This window comes from Dendrobates tinctorius, unplaced genomic scaffold (genome assembly GCF_039654945.1).
Source record: "Dendrobates tinctorius isolate UK_male_01 unplaced genomic scaffold, ASM3965494v1 ptg000043l, whole genome shotgun sequence".
Lineage (NCBI taxonomy): Eukaryota > Metazoa > Chordata > Amphibia > Anura > Dendrobatidae > Dendrobates > Dendrobates tinctorius.
This window is the reverse complement of record NW_027361711.1, coordinates 6,850,442-6,867,465: the sequence shown is the minus strand read 5'-3', so window position 1 is coordinate 6,867,465 and position 17,024 is coordinate 6,850,442. Positions and strand designations below refer to the sequence as shown.

General features: G+C 41.7%; 1 protein-coding gene across 3 annotated transcripts in view; it reads right to left on the bottom strand.

The window, feature by feature from the left end:
* Window positions 1-17,024, bottom strand: part of GNPTAB (N-acetylglucosamine-1-phosphate transferase subunits alpha and beta) — a 169,180-nt gene that overhangs the window by 90,056 nt on the left and 62,100 nt on the right. For all 3 annotated transcript variants that reach the window (XM_073575175.1, XM_073575174.1, XM_073575176.1), the window contains exons 6-7: window positions 14,828-14,892; window positions 12,630-12,764 (exon numbers count right to left, since the gene is read on the bottom strand). In XM_073575175.1, the coding sequence (XP_073431276.1) occupies window positions 12,630-12,764; window positions 14,828-14,892 (200 nt within the window). The remainder of the gene's footprint in view (window positions 1-12,629; window positions 12,765-14,827; window positions 14,893-17,024) is intronic.

Below are 17,024 nucleotides of genomic sequence, written 5' to 3'. Positions count from 1 at the left end.
ATACTGACCATGGGAACATACCATAACAGGTTCATTTGGAAGAGAAGTGACTCCCGACTGCAAGATCACACTAAATACTAAGGGGGAAATTCATCAGCAGAGACATTTTTGAAGTCTTGTAGTTTTACTTGTGACGGCGTTGTCATTATTTTGCCACATTTATCAAAGCGTAGAACAGTACTTGATAAATCTGGTGTATTTTTGGATATAAAACTTCTGTCTAGAGTCATTTTTTTCACTTTTCATAGAGTTGACCCTACTGGAGAGCGTTTACAACTAAGAAAAAAAAAAGTTACAATTCATAAATCTAGTTTAACTATATACATAACCAACTACACCCACGGCTTAAAAGTGGTGAAAACGGAGAAAATAGAAATAAGCCCTAAACGTTTGAGCAACAATGGCATGTGACAAATTTTCCACAAAGTATATGACCTACAAACATGGAAACACATTTGTCTGCATTGGAGCTGCATACACAAAACAGTAAGCTATGTTAATCAATAATAATGTCAACATTTCTTATTTTTCCAGAACTGGACTCATAAAAACGGTTATAAAAGTGTCCTCGAAAACCCTACATACATTAGATTATTGCTGATCGATCACAGTAGCAGATTTTTTCCTGTTCGGTTCTCTGAAATTCTGTTTCCATGATCCAAACCACACCGATTCCAACAAAAGCCAAGATTTTAGACTTTTCAGATTTTAAAAAAAGCTGTAAAAAAGCAGCATTGTGACTGTCATCTGACACTGACAGGTTCTAATTTTGTAGTAGGGCAGGGAAAAGCGGCATCAAAAAGCCTTCTAAAAACAGCATAACACTGGCACTGAGGCTCGTAGACAATACGTGCGGAAGCAGCTGCCCATGGTGTAATGTTCCCGTTAGGCCTGTTTCACACTTCAGTTGTTTGACGTCAGTTGAAATCAGCCGAAGTGTGAAAAAACGGATCCGTTTCCACAGATGCACCGGATCCGTTTTGTGGACGGATCCCCCAGTGTATCAAATTTAAAGGAACAGCACTGTGGAACAAGAGAGAAAGAGATAAAGAGAAAGAGAGAAAGAGAAACAAATTTAAAGGAACAGCACTCTGGAACAAGAGAGAAAGAGAAAGAGAGAGAAAGAGAAAGAGAGAGAAAGAGAAAGAGAAAGAGAAAGAGAGAAAGAGAAAGAGAGAGAAAGAGAGAAAGAGAAACAAATTTAAAGGAACAGCACTCTGGAACAAGAGAGAAAGAGAGAAAGAGAAAGAGAGAGAAAGAGAAACAAATTTAAAGGAACAGCACTCTGGAAAAAGAGAGAAAGAGCGAAAGAACGAGAGAAAGAGCGAGAGAAAGAGAGAGAGATTTTTTTGCCGCTGCCAGAACGGCGTTTAGGGTTAAAATGCATCAAAGGAAAGATCTTCCGGGCACGCGCATTTTAAAATAGCGGTTCCGCCGCTGAAAAAAACGTTCCTTTGTCAGTCTACTCCAGACGGTGGACGCTAAAATTCAAACGGATTACCATCAGTCATAATACGCTGCTAATGCAAGTCTATGGGATAAAAAAAAACGGATCCGCCAAAAAAATGGCGGATCCGCTTTCTTCTAAAAGCAGCGGATTTTGACTGACGTAGAACACCTGAAGTGTGAAAGAGGCCTTATGTGGCATGGATGCTTCTGCTATCCAGGAAGAGCAACCGGCAGGCAAAGACCTGACAAGCGCAGATTGCATTTCATCTTACTACTCTACTATAGTGGGAGGAAGATTTGCAAAACACACAAACACAGCAGCGGACCATCTGCTATTTCAGGAACGAATATTACAGAATTTGTACTTGGAGTTCATAAGTGTGTCTCACAGATGGTCAGCTACGTTGTCTGTGCGCACAAACCTTCTCTACTGGTATAAGCCATTACTACATGAAGATGCAGCGGCATTTTACACTAATAAAACCCAGGTTCAGTTCATTACAAGCTATCAAGTCTCTGCAGCCGATGCCATAGTCTAGTACACAGAAAGTGCAGCACACTTGGCTTTCCTAGTCAGAGAAAGAAAAACGTAGGCACATGTACTAAGCCGAATGGTCACGCTTTTGGCCTTCGTTTTGTTAACAGGGGACTATGTATACTTTTGGCTCAGGGGTGGGGAGTTATTTTTCTGCCAATGGCCATTTGAATATTTATACCATCCTTCGGGGGCCGTACAAACTCCGCCCACAAGGAACATCCTGATGCTGGCACTGGTGTCACGACGTAATCTTTCATTGCACACGCCTGAGCGTTCGGTAGTGCACACTGCGTGCGCGCAAAGCAAGAAGAAATTAAAGGGCCAGCAGCTGTCAAAATACAGCTGCCGGACCAAGCACTGTGGTTCCTGGGCATCTGCTCGGGGGCCAGATAAAAAAGGCCATCGAGGGCCATAAATGGCCAGCAGGCATGAGGTTCCTCAGCCCTGATCTAGGTGCTTTCCTGGACATATGAATTTGCTTTGAAAATGTGATCTGAACAAAGTTTATTAATTGGTTATAGACAAGCATTGTAATCTGTGACTCCGGCTAATTCCAGGAAATGCATACCTGTTTTTTTTTCAGTCCTGCTGAAAATCCAAATCCCCTGCACCTGTCTGACTAACCTTCTGGCGTTTTTATCTGTCACAGTCAGACAACCATATAAATCAGAGCGAGGTCGGAAGACAGTGCATGGACTGGCTGGCGGCTCTCCCAACTAGAGCGCAAGAGGATCATGTATATCTATGCAGCTGTCATGCTCACCACACACCCCCAGCCGATGGATGGGTGTGCTAAGTTGTGGAGCGGAAAAGCACAGCTCCATCAACTGTGTAGTGGCCGCAGTGTGGTACTGCAGATTCAACTTTATTCATTTCAATAGGGGCGGATGTGCAGCTACCTGAAAAACAGCTGATCCAAAGGGGGGGGGGTGCCTGGTGTCGCACCCCCACTGATCAGTTATTGATGATTTATTCTAAGGACAGGTCATTAATATTAAATTACTGGACAACAACTTTAATAAATAAATCTCATGTGTCCTGGCGAGAGAGGCGTACTTACCTTAAAAATCCAAACAGAAAGCTGTACAGTCATGGTCAAAAGTTTTGAGAATGACACAAATATTATATTTTCACATGATCTGCTGGCCTCTGGTTTTATGTGTGTTTGTCAGATGTTTTTATCACATACAGAAATATAATTGCAATCATATTATGAGTAGCAAAAGGTTATATTGACAGCTAGAATGAGTTAATGCAGCAAGTCAATATTTGCAGTGTTGACCCTTCTTCTTCAGGACCTCAGCAATTCTCCCTGGCATGCTCTCAATCAACTTCTGGATCAAATCCTGACTGATATGCTTTTATTTTGTCTGAATTTGAAGGTTTTTGTTTGTCCACCCGTCTCTTGATGATTGACCACAAGTTCTCAATGGAATTAAGATCTGGGGCCAAGGTCCCAAAATCTCTATGTTTTGTTCCCTGAGCCATTTAGTTATCACCTTTGCTTTATGGCAAGGTGCTCCATCATGTTGAAAAAGGCATTGTTGATCGCCAAACTGCTCTTGGACGGTTGGGAGAAGTTGCTCTTGGAGGACATTCTGGTACCATTCTTTATTCATGGCTGTGTTTTTAGGCAACATTGAGAGAGAGCCCATTCCCTTGGCTGAGAAGCAACCCCACACATGAATAGTTTCAGGATGCTTGACAGTTGGCATGAGACAAGACTGGTGGTAGCGCTCACCTGGTCTTCTCCGAATAAGCCGTTTTCCAGATGTCCCAAACAATCGAAAAGGGGATTCATCAGAGAAAATGACTTTACCCCAGTCCTCAGCAGTCCACTCCCTGTACCTCTTGCAGAATATCAGTCTGTCCATGATGTTTTTCCTGGAGAGAAGTGGCTTCTTTGCTGCCCTCCTTGAGACCAGGCCTTGCTCCAAGAGTCTCCGCCTCACAGCGCGTGCAGATGCACTCACACCTGCCTGCTGCCATTCCTGAGCAAGCTCTGCACTGCTGGTAGCCCGATCCCGCAGCTGAAACACTTTTAAGAGACGGTCCTGGCGCTTGCTGGTCTTTCTTGGGCGCCCTGGAGCCTTTTTGGCAATAAGGGAACCTCTCTCCTTGAAGTTCTTGATGATGCGATAGATTGTTGACTGAGGTGCAATCTTTCTAGCTGCGATACTCTTCCCTGTTAGGCCATTTTTGTGCAGTGCAATGATGACTGCACGTGTTTCTTTAGAGATAACCATGGTTAACAGAAGAGAAACAATGATGCCAAGCACCAGCCTCCTTCTAAAGTGTCCAGTGGTGTCATTCTTACTTAATCATGACAGATTGATCTCCAGCCCTGTCCTCATCAACACCCACAACTGTGTTAATGGAGCAATCACTGAAACGATGTTAGCTGGTCCTTTTAAGGCAGGGCTGCAATGATGTTGAAATGTGTTTTGGGGGATAAAGTTCATTTTCTAGGCATATATTGACTTTGCAAGTAATTGCTGTTAAGCTGATCACTCTTTATAACATTCTGGAGTATATGCAAATTGCCATTAGAAAAAATGAAGCAGTAGACTTTGTAAAAATTAATATTTATGTCATTCTCAAAACTTTTGGCCATGACTGTAGAATGCCGTATGAAAATGTAACTAAATCTCTTTCCATCTAGCCTTACAGAAGGCTCTTGGTAGGTAAAGATTTAATACACTGAGACTTAATAGCTATTCCACCCCAGCAGGACTCCTAAAATTCTCATCTTAATATCAGTGACAACAATTCTGACTTGGGATTTTCAAAGTAAATACACCAGTATTATCAAGTCTAAGAGATCTATTAATAAAAGCAGCTTGTTTACCGAAATCAGGTGTCAGAGCTACTTTAAATCGACCGTGTCCAACGCCCATAATGGCTTGTGTTAGGACTAGATTTACTTAACAGCTCTGATCACTAATCCTCCAACAAAGGAAATCTATAGCGACCGTTTAATGCGGTTTTGCAGAAAATCATATACCAGCATATGGGTGTCCACAACAAAGCAGAAAATTTTTGTTTGCTTTTTTTTTATTGAAGGTCGCATACAACAGAGACAGCAATACTTCTAACGGCAATACAAACAGTATACAATGTAACAGATTGTTACAGCAAAGTGCATTTGAGTTGGGAGACGGAGACAAGTTTCTGCCAAAAAGGGACTAAAGACACAATAGATAAATTAATAAACATGAATGATACACTTGGATAAATATTTTAATAGGTCAAGCCATCCCAAGTGTATTGCAGTCATACTGCAATGTCAGAAACCACAGGATGGGTTTAAGGTAAAAGGACAAAATAATTAAACAGAAAAACCTAAATTGTACAAATCAGATGTTGTATTTCCATCAGTACGTAAATGCCATCAATCCGCAAATGCAACACCGACACAAAGAGAACCCTATGCTACTCTGCACTATAGAGTGCCAATATACTACATAACCCGGATTACTGGCAGAACATGGACATGGTGTTTTGGACAAAGTAGTTGTCTGAAGACTAGACCTGATGCAGAATGTTTCTATTCTTATGAGGCTACACATCTCAGTTCAGTTAATTATTTTAAAATCTTCAAATCCCATGCAGAAGCCATTGTGGCTACAGACATAGGTACAGAGCCCCACCTAGTGGTCAAAGCAAACATACGCAATGTGACACCAAATCATTACCATAAAACATTATAAATTAATTCCTCAAGATCTACACCGCAGTTATGAGGCATGCAGGCAGGGCTGGTTGTGTTCTATTACCAGTATGCCCATAGTAGTAGCTCAAAGTTGTCCGGGGATGACCCAATCTCTTTAAAAGGTTTGGTATTTCCACTTTTGAACACTTTGGGGAGCAGCTGCTTAAATTTGCCATGAAAATCTAGTGTACTGCGTACTCCTACTACGACTGCAGTGAAAGTGGACAAGGTCTGGTCACGTGTGTGATGTCTCCTCTCCTCCCCTTCTGGGCGTATGCAAAAGGATAAGGAAAAATGAGGTTTAGGATCACAGTGCAGAGCCATTTTGTTGGTGACTGCAAAGTGGTACTGAGATGCGGACAGTGTCATCGAGGACGGTGTTAGTTGGCGAGGCTCACCGAATCACACTCTGGAGTTTGATATGAAGAGTGTATCAAGCTGGATTTAGATACATGGCTCAGGGTAGTGTATGACATGAAATGGCATTAGATCAGAGGAAAGTATCATATGCTGAGATTAAAGCCCCCGTTACACACTGCGATATCGCTAGCAATATCGCTATAAAGTCACCGATTTTGTGACGCTGCAGCGATATTACTAGCGATATCGCTGCATGTGATACTTACCTCCGACCGGCTCCCCCACTGGTTATCGCTGATCGCGCGAGAAGCTCCTGGACCATTCCTCGTCGGTCACTTCCTGCGGCGCTTCCTGCTGTGACGATGAGCGACGCGTGGAGCCGGGCGGGAGGAAGCAGGATCGCCTCGTCTGACAGATAAGTAGCGAACCCCGTCCCCAGCGATGTCGCTGGTGAGATCTGCCTGTGTGGCAGCTCACTAGCGACCACCTAGCGATGCACCAGCGATCCTGACCACGTCATATCGCTGGTCGGGATCGCTGGTGAGTCGCTAGGTGTAACGGTACCCTAAGATACGTGGAGTGCATCACATGATGGGATTAGATACAGGGTTCAGTGGAATTTCTCACACAGTGTGATTAGATGCATATATAGATAGATAGATACAGTCATATGTAAAAGTTTGGGCACCCCTATTAATGTTAACCTTTTTTCTTTATAACAATTTTGGTTTTTGCAACAGCTATTTCAGTTTCATATATCTAATAACTGATGGACTCAGTTATATTTCTGGATTCAAATGAGGTTTATTGTACTAACAGAAAATGTGCAATCTGCATTTAAACAAAATTTGACCGGTGCAAAAGTATGGGCACCCTTATCATTTTCTTGATTTGAACACTCCTAACTACTTTTTACTGACTTCCTGAAGCACTAAATTGGTTTTGTAACCTCATTGAGCTTTGAACTTCATAGCCAGGTGTATCAAATCATGAGAAAAGGTATTTAAAGTGGCCACTTGCAAGTAGTTCTCCGATTTGATTCTCCTATGAAGAGTGGCATCATGGGCTCCTCAAAACAACTCTCAAATGATCTGAAAACAAAGATTATTCAACATAGCTTTTCAGGGGAAGGATACAAAAAGTTGTCTCAGAGATTTAACCTGTCAGTTTCCACTGTGATGAACATAGTAAGGAAATGGAAGAACACAGGTACAGTTCTTGTTAAGCCCAGAAGTGGCAGGCCAAGAAAAATATCAGAAAGGCAGAGAAGAAGAATGGTGAGAACAGTCAAGGACAATCCACAGACCATCTCCAAAGACCTGCAGCATCATCTTGCTGCAGATGGTGTCACTGTGCATCGGTCAACAATACAGCGCATGCATAACGATTTTTTGTATGACCAAACAACTCAATCTTTGTTTCATCAGTTCACAGGACCTTCTTCCAAAATATAACTGGCTTGTCCCAATGTGCTTTTGCGTACCTCAGGCGACTCTGTTTGTGGCGTGCTTGCAGAAACGGCTACTTTCGCATCACTCTCCCATACAGCTTCTCCTTGTGCAAAGTGGCTGTATTGTTGACCGATGCACAGTGACACCATCTGCAGCAAGATGATGCTGCAGGTCTTTGGAGGTGGTCTGTGGATTGTCCTTGACTGTTCTCACCATTCTTCTTCTCTGCCTTTCTGATATTTTTCTTGGCCTGCCACTTCTGGGCTTAACAAGAACTGTACCTGTGTTCTTCCATTTCCTTACTATGTTCCTCACAGTGGAAACTAACAGGTTAAATCTCTGAGACAACTTTTTGTATCCTTCCCCTGAAAAGCTATGTTGAATAATCTTTGTTTTCAGATCATTTGACAGTTGTTTTGAGGAGCCCATGATGCCACTCTTCGTAGGAGAATCAAATAGGAGAACTACTTGCAAGTGGCCACTTTAAATACCTTTTCTCATGATTTGATACACCTGGCTATGAAGTTCAAAGCTCAATGAGGTTACAAAACCAATTTAGTGCTTCAGGAAGTCAGTAAAAAGTAGTTAGGAGTGTTCAAATCAAGAAAATGATAAGGGTGCCCATACTTTTGCACCGGTCAAATTTTGTTTAAATGCAGATTGCACATTTTCTGTTAGTACAATAAACCTCATTTAAATCCAGAAATATAACTGAGTCCATCAGTTATTAGATATATGAAACTGAAATAGCTTTTGCAAAAACCAAAATTGTTATAAAGAAAAAAGGTTAACATTAATAGGGGTGCCCAAACTTTTACATATGACTGTAGATAGATAGATAGATAGATAGATAGATAGATAGATAGATAGAGAGAGCATATAAGGAGCTGGGATTAGATACGAGGAGTGTATCAAATGCTGGTATCGGATATGCTGCTTTGTGGACTGCATCACACATGGTGGGCATTAGTTACACAGCACTGTGGGCTGCATTACACATGATGGGGATTAGAAACACTGCTTTTCAAGCTGTATTACACCAAGACAGGCATAACATTTCTTTAAGAAGGGGGAAAAAAAGGGAGGCGTCCCAGCTCCTTAAAACTTGAAAAAATTCTTTATTACAAATCCATTAAAAATAATTGACAAATGGCTACTCCTCAGCAGTGACAGTGCACATGAAGCATACAGGAATGCAGCGACGCGTTTCGATCACTAGGATCTTTATCACAGCTGACTAAATCATATACCATACATAATTATATAGTCCAAACTAACCAATAGGATCTTAGGGCCAAATCACATGATTCAAATATTCAGGTCCTTTAACCCTTGTGAGGTAGCGCTGTCATCTAAGTAGGGGATCCTCGCTAGGCAGTGAACAAATCACATCCGGCACAGGTTTTCCAACAAAACATAGCAGTCCATGCGGTTTATTATGCAGCATAAACCATCACAGCAACAGACAGTTCATTTCACCAGCATAGCGTCCATTACAGAGTTTCCCTCTGATAGCAATGTCCAGCATACATAGGCTCTTCAGCCTCATCATTATCTCACACACTTCAGGGTTCTCTCATGGCTGTTAATCCACGCTGCAGACATCCACTCTCTCCTCTGGGACTCTCAGACGCTGGCGGCCATTACACACAGCCACTCCACACACAGGCTGTTAGCCAGGAGACAACTCTCCTCACGGGACCTTCCGCTCTGGACCAACCAGGTCCCTGCATTCACCACATGTGACCTACCCTGGCCACATTATATGGTCTATAGCCACGCCCACCGGGTCACATTACTATGACCTCAGCACAGGTCCTTCACACACTCACATAGCCTTTTACTACAGGCGTTTTCAGACCCACCCCTGGGTGGGTTTGTAGGTAACCAGGCCCCCCCAACTCTCTAGTTACCTGAAGACTTCTCCCTCACATATTAACGCAGCACCTCAGCAATGTCCTTGCTGATCACACATACATAAGTCTCCATCTCAAAGCCACCCACTTTGAGATACATAACGGCCACTCAACACTCTGCCATTCATCTCTTCTCCTGGAACCTCCACACAGAGCCCCCTAGCAGACACAGTGGTTACTACACCACACCCTTTATACCGTATATACTCAAGTATAAGCCGAGAATTTCAGCCCATTTATTTTCAGATCAGGTGAACAAAGTGGGCATGTCATTATTTTTTCTTCTTTTAGACCTTTACTGGCCAGCCACGCTGTGGAGTATTTGGATGCATGTGATGGAGCATTGTCCTGCATGAAAATCATGTTTTTCTTGAACGATACCGACTTCTTCCTGTACCATTGCTTGAAGGTGTCTTCCAGAAACTGGCAATAGGTCTGGGAGTTGAGCTTCACTCCATTCTCAACCCGAAAAGATCCCACAAGTTCATCTTTGATGATACCAGCCCATACCAGTACCCCACCTCCACCTTGCTGGCGTCTGAGTCGGAGTGGAGCTCTCTGCCCTTTACTGATCCAGCCTCGGGCCCATCAAGAGTAACTCTCATTTCATCAGTCCATAAAACCTTAGAAAAATCAGTCTTAAGATATTTCTTGGCCCAATCTTGACGTAATATCTTATGTTTCTTGTTCAAAGGTGGTCATTTTTCAGCCTTCCTTACCTTGGCATGTCCCTGAGTGTGGCACACCTTGTGCTTTTTGATACTCCAGTAACGTTGCAGCTCTGAAATATGGCAAGACTGGTGTCAAATGGCATCTTGGCAGCTTGACGCTTGATTTTCCTCAATTCATGGGCAGTTATTTTGCGCCTTTTTTGTCAACATGCTTCTTGCGACCCTGTTGGCTATTTGCCATGAAACGCTTCATTGTTCGGTGATCACGCTTCAAAAGTTTGGCAATATCAAGACTGCTGCATCCCTCTGCAAAGACATCTCACAATTTTTGACTTTTCAGAGTCCGTCAAATCTTTCTTCTGATCCATTTTGCCGAAGAAAAGAAAGTTGCCTAATAATTAAGCACACCTTATATAGGGTGTTGATGTCATTAGACCACACCCCTCCTCATTACAGAGATGCAAATCACCTGATTTACATAATTGGCAGTTGGCGTTCAAGCCTATACAGCTTTCAGTAGGACAACATGTGTAAAAAGGAAGATGTGATCAAAATACTCATTTGCCTAATAATTATGCACACAGTGTATATGGGGTGTATTTTGAATGGAGCATCTTATGGGGCCCATCATCAACTGTATGGAGCATTATATGGGGCTCCTGATTCAATATGGATATTCAAAAACATTTAACCTACTGATGCCTCAATTAATTTTACTGGTATCGGTATCTATTTTTATTTTTGAAATTTACCAGTAGCTGCTGCATTTTCCACCCTAGGCTTATACTCGAGTCAATAAGTTTTCCAAGTTTTTTGTGGCAAAATTAGGGGGGGGGGGCGGCCGACTTATACTCAAGTATATACGGTATATACAAAAAAAAAAAACCATTGTAAATCCTCAGTAATGGAACATGATTTTGTTTGTTTTATTTAAACCCGATGGATATCTTGTTTCCAGGCTATAAATCCAAAACACCTCCCGAGTAAGGAGGCGTCTCCTAATATCACCTCCCAGTTTAGGATTTCCTAATTGTTCCAAACCCATAACCCTAAATGATGAAATATTTTAATTGTGCTGAAAGATAAAATGCTTAGAGGCCATGGAAATATTACGGTTACTAATATTATTGTTAATTATGTCTCTTGACATGTTCAGAGATACGAGTTTTTAATTTCCTAGTGGTGCACCCTATGTACATTAAACTGCATTCAGTGCATTCAATTTTGCAAACAATATTTTTTGAATTGCAATTGATGAAGTTATTAATATTATGAATTTGTGTGCCATCCTGATTATTAAAAATCTTATCAGTTTGCACATATTTACACATTGCACATTTCGTATTACCGCACTGGAAAAAACCTTGACATTGCAACCAATTGTTTTTGCTTGTTTTAGAGTTAAAAATACATGGTGAAATAGTATCTCCTAAAGTAGGGGCACGCCTAGCTACCACATTGACACCAGAATCTAAAATATCAGCCAATATTTCATCCTCATATAAAATAGGCAAGCATTTAAAAATAATTTTCCTTATTTCATTAAACTCTAAATCTCCGAGTGAAATGATTCAGATGAAACCCCCGAGGGAGCCACTCACTATGGGGCATCAAACTTACCCTGTACTCCGTCTGGCCTCTGTTCAGCATTGTTCTTTTCAGAGGTGCACAAAACTGCAGCCAACCCCGCTTTTATACACGTTTAAAAAGATGGACATCGCTGGATCATAGGCCAGATGGCATTCACAGTGGAGTCTTCCGCCGCAGTTTCCGTCTGAATCATGTATTTCAGAGATTTACACGGAAACCACGGTGTAAGTGCTCAGCGCAGAATAAATGTGAGCAGAGCTTTACTGCAATCTTTGGGAGGCAGAATAAAAAAAAAAACCAACAGCAAGTGAACAATTGTTAAATAGCTTGACAGTCTTATAGGTCGGGTCATTCCGGACAGGGCGATACCAATTGTGTGTTTTTTTACATACATATACCTACTGTATTTATTGGTTTATTTTTTTTTTCATTTTGTTATGTTATATTAAAATATATTTTTATATTTGTACAATTGATTTTTTTTTACATCATTACTAAATCTCTCTTTGAGACTTTAACTTTTATTACTCTGATCGCTAGAATAATGCAATGCAATAGCATTACAATGCATTATACCAGACACAGGCCTCCATAGTTGGAAGACCATGGCAATGATTGAAACGATCGGGTCCTCGCGATGAATTCACGGGGGTGCCGATTGCATGGGAGAGCAACCCTCCTTCCTCTTCCAGCCTTCTAAATGCTACGATTGTGGTATTTCAGGGGTTAAATGGCCAGAGGCAGTGCTTGTTATAATTTAGGCCAAGCTCCCAGGTGATCGTGCGGGCACAGCTCCAGTGCCCATATGATCGCTATGACGTAAATTTACATCATTTTACGGGAATCCCTTCCAAACCATAATGTAAACTTATGTCAAATGTCGTGAAGGGTTTAAATAGTAAATGTGAAGTCACACATAATAACTGAATAGATTTTTTTTACCCTTTTAATCTTAGAGGACAGATTTTCCGGTAGTTTTGACTTTAGTTGATTTGTGTCTTTGAACGACGATGAAAATCCACTAAGGAAAACTAGGTCCTGCATGAGTACCAACCCCGGAGAATCTTTGTCAGTGGTCTGTAAAAAACAAAGCACAATGTCAAATAGTATACTGTATAAATATAGTGTAATTGAAAAACGTCACATTTATATATTATTTATATAATTTAGTTTCTTAAGGTTGAAAGTAGACACCAATCCATCAAGTTCAACCTATAGCTTAATATGTTGATCCAGAAGATGTAAAAACCCCATGAGGCAGATGCTAATTGCTTCATGTTAGGAGAAAAATTCCTTCCGATTCAATCAATACGGCAATCAGACTAGTTCCCTGAATCAATGTCCCATCACTGAATCTAGTACTCTTAATTTGTAATATTATATTTATCAAGGCATTCAGGTCTTAGTAATACTTTTTTAGTGAATCAACCATTAGAACATCATGTGGCAGAGCGTTCCATAGTCTCACTGCTCTTACAATACAGGATCGCCATGTATGATTATTTCCTCTAGACGTAGAGGATGCCCCCTTGTCATCACTACAGGCCTAGCTATCAAAACAGCATTAAAAAGATCTCTGTGCTGTGCCTTAAGATATTTGTACATTGTAATAAGATTCTTAGCCTTCATTTTTCCAAAGCGAATAAGCCCAAGTTTGATAACCTACTCTGGTACTGCAGTCCAAAACCATTCCCTTAACTCTTCTCTTCACCCGCTCTCGTTCAGGTATTTCGTTCTTATACACTGGAATCCAAAATTGTACACAATATTCTAAATAGGCACCCTTAACATGGAAAAATTACACACAAGTGGGTAGGCACTGTGTGATCCTATATGGAGAGAGTAGGCACTGAAGACAAGACAGAGAGATGAGAGAGCACCCACAACGACACTGCCTGTTCAACTCATGCTGTGTCTGGGCAAGAAAACGCTAAGGGGAGGCGAGTGGCATATTGATTGAGGGGACGCACCAGGAAGCCATCAATTATATATAATATTTTTTTTTGTCCAACTAAATATAGAATACAATAAAAAACAGCAACTGACTATTTGGTTATTGGAAGGTCTTCAAGTCTATAACTAACAGTATGTCAATGAACAGTATGTACAATGCAAAGTTTTATTCTCATGTTCAGTAATAGTTAAAACTGCAAAGAGGGGACAGGAAGGCGAGAGAAGAGAGAGAGGAGGGCGCCAGAGGGAAGGCGATAAGGGAGAGAGAAAGAAGGGAAGGTGAGAAGGGAGAGAATGAGAAAAAGGGCGAGAGAAGGGAATGCGAGAAGGGAGAGAATGAGAAAGAGAGAGAGAGAGAAGGGAAGGCAAGAAGGGAGAGAATTAGGGAGGGGAGAGGGAGAGACAAGCGAAGGGAGGGAACAGAGAGCCAAGGGAGGGGACAAAGAACCAAGGGAGGGGACAGAGAGCCAAGGAAGGGGACAGAGAGCCAAGGGAGGGGACAGAGAGCCAAGGGAGGGGACAGAGAGCCAAGGGAGGGGACAGAGAGCCAAGGGAGGGGACAGAGAGACAAGGGAGGGGACAGAGAGCCAAGGGAGGGGACAGAGAGCCAAGGGAGGGGACAGAGAGCCAAGGGAGAGAGCCAAGGGAGAGAGAATGTAAGTGTTGCTCTGAAGCTGGTCAGATTGCGCAACTTTACTATTTGCTCCTGATCTGGCCAAGTTCAGTGAAACTATGTGCCTTTGGTGACGTATAGGCAAAGTTGCCTCTGCTTTCAGCATTGGAAAATACTCAGTTCGGGCCAGCAACACGATGGTGACTATGGTTTGAAATTGGAATAGGAGTTAACCAACCCATGACAAGAAAGGCACACTGAAGAAGAGGAGGAGTGTGCTCCACAATATAAGATGAGAAAGCCCCTTGAAAATATATTTTGCATTAAAATGCTAATGAATGACTTCAATGAGATGTAGGAATAACATTATTGAGGGCTTAGGAACTGCGTCCCCAAGATACGAATGTGCTTGACCAAGTTAGTAAGTTTACAGCAGACTTGAGTGAAATAACTTAGCAGATCGTTATAATTTCATTTCTGAATGTGTATGGACAGCAATGTAATAAAAGACTGAGCAACAAGTTCAGACATCATCATATTCATATATATGGTCACCACGGTATAATAAACCTACCATATAAGCTCGCCAAATTGTTTCCTTTCTGGCTTCAAAAAGTGCATTCACTTGTGCAGTTTCGGCTGTAAAGAAGGCAAGAAAATAATACAGGTTAAATAAAGGGAGTTTGTAAAGAGAGATGCACTCCATACCTCAAAATAAGCCTGAAATTATTGGATATTGAAGATATTTCCAAACCCTTAAATGTCATAAAAAAAAAATCACTCATCTATATGCATTAGACAGCTAATTATCAAGAGGTAATGTCCCACCACAAGCCTCCTAGAAGGTACCAAGCCGAAGTACTAGCAATTAATAAATACTCTATTTTATTTATGCGTCTAGAATGAATCACCTCAGCGTAACAACTATTTTACAATCTCCTGCTTGATATTTTCAAAATCAGGTGAAGAGACATAACATGAAGTTTCTCTTAAAGTAAAAGCCTTTTTTACAGCTTTCGTATCTTTAGGTCCAACATTATGTGCCAGTAATTTTTAAAATATATCTTTATAGGACACGGTGTATTGATACAGATCCCTTGTTTCTTTCACACAGAGTTAAAATACTTGTCTCAACAATAAAAATTAATAATAATAATTTTATTTCTATAGCACCAACATATTCCGCAGCACTTTACATTTTAGAGGGGACTTGTACAGACAATAAAAGACATTACAGATTAACAATCACATAAATCAACAGACACCAAGAGGAATGAGGGCCCTGCTCACAAGCTTACAATCTGTGAGGAACTAGGAGAGACACGAAAGGTGGATGGTAACAATTGCTTTCATTGTTCTGACCAGCCATAATGTAAGAAATCGGGTGTTCATGTAATACTGCATTAAACGGTAACCAACCAGTATGTGCAAAAGTACAGACACAGAGGGCTATTAACTGCATAAAGGGTGTGAGAACAAATGATACAAGGGTCCTTGTTCTGAAGAACATTTTGAATGGGCAACACAGGGATAGTTAGATAAATGTGTTGAGGCGGTAGGCCAGTCTGAAGAAATGCATTTTTAGGGCACACTTAAAACTGTGGAAATTGGGGATTAATCAAATTAGCCTGGGTAGTGCATTCCAAAGAATTGGTGGAACACGTGGCACGTCTTGGAGAAGGGAGTGAGAGGTTCTGATTAATGAGGATGTTAACCGCAGGTCATTAGCAGAACAGAGGGCATGGGTAGAGTGGGTAGGCTGAGACGAGGGAGAAGATGTAGGGTGGTGCTGAATCGTGGCACACTTTGTGGATGAGAGTGATAAGTTTATATTGAACTCTGGAGTGGATGGGTAACCAGTGCAATGACTGGCACAGGGTAGCGGTATCTGTGTAGCGGTTAGTGAGGACTATGATCCTGACTGCAGCATTCAAGAAAAACTGGAGAGGGGAGGGTTTAGTAAGAGGGAGACCGATTAGTAGAGAGTTAGAATAGTCCAGACGAGAATGAATAAAAGCTACAGTAAGAATTTTTGCAGAGTTGAACGTAAGAAAAGGTCGAATTTTAGAAATGTTTTTGAAGTGTAGATGACAAGAGCGAGCGATTGGATGTGCGGAGTGAAGGAAAGATCTGAGACAAATATAACCCTAAAACAGCAGGCATGATGTTGGGGAGCAATGGTAGAACCACATACAGAAATGGCAATGTCGGGCATAGGTAGGTTAGTGGAAAGAGGAAACACAAGGAGTTCGGTTCTTGACTGTTTCAGTTTCAGATAGAGGGAGGACATGATGTTGGAGACAGCGGTAAGACAATCACTGGTGTTTTGTAATAAAGCAGGTGTGATGCCAGGAGTACAGGTGTATAATTGGGTATCATCAGCATAGAGATGGTACTGGAAGGCAAATCTACTGATTGCTTGACCAATAGTGGCAGTATACAAGGAGAAGAGGAAGGGGCCTAGAACTGATCCTTGAGGAACCCTGACAGTAAGGGGAAAAGGAAAGGAAGTGGAGCCAGCAAAAGATACAGTAAAGGAGCAGTCAGAGAGACAGGAGGAGAACAAGGAGAGAACGGTGTCCTTGAGGCCGATGGAGCAGAGCATAGTGAGGAGGATCTGGTGATCCATAGTGTCAACTGCTGCAGAGAGATCTAGGAGAATCAGCAAGGATTAGTGACAGTTAGATTTAGCTGTTAGGAGATCATTAGATACTTTAGTAAGGGCAGTTTCATTAAAGAGTAAAAAGCGGAAACCGGATAGAGGGTCAAGA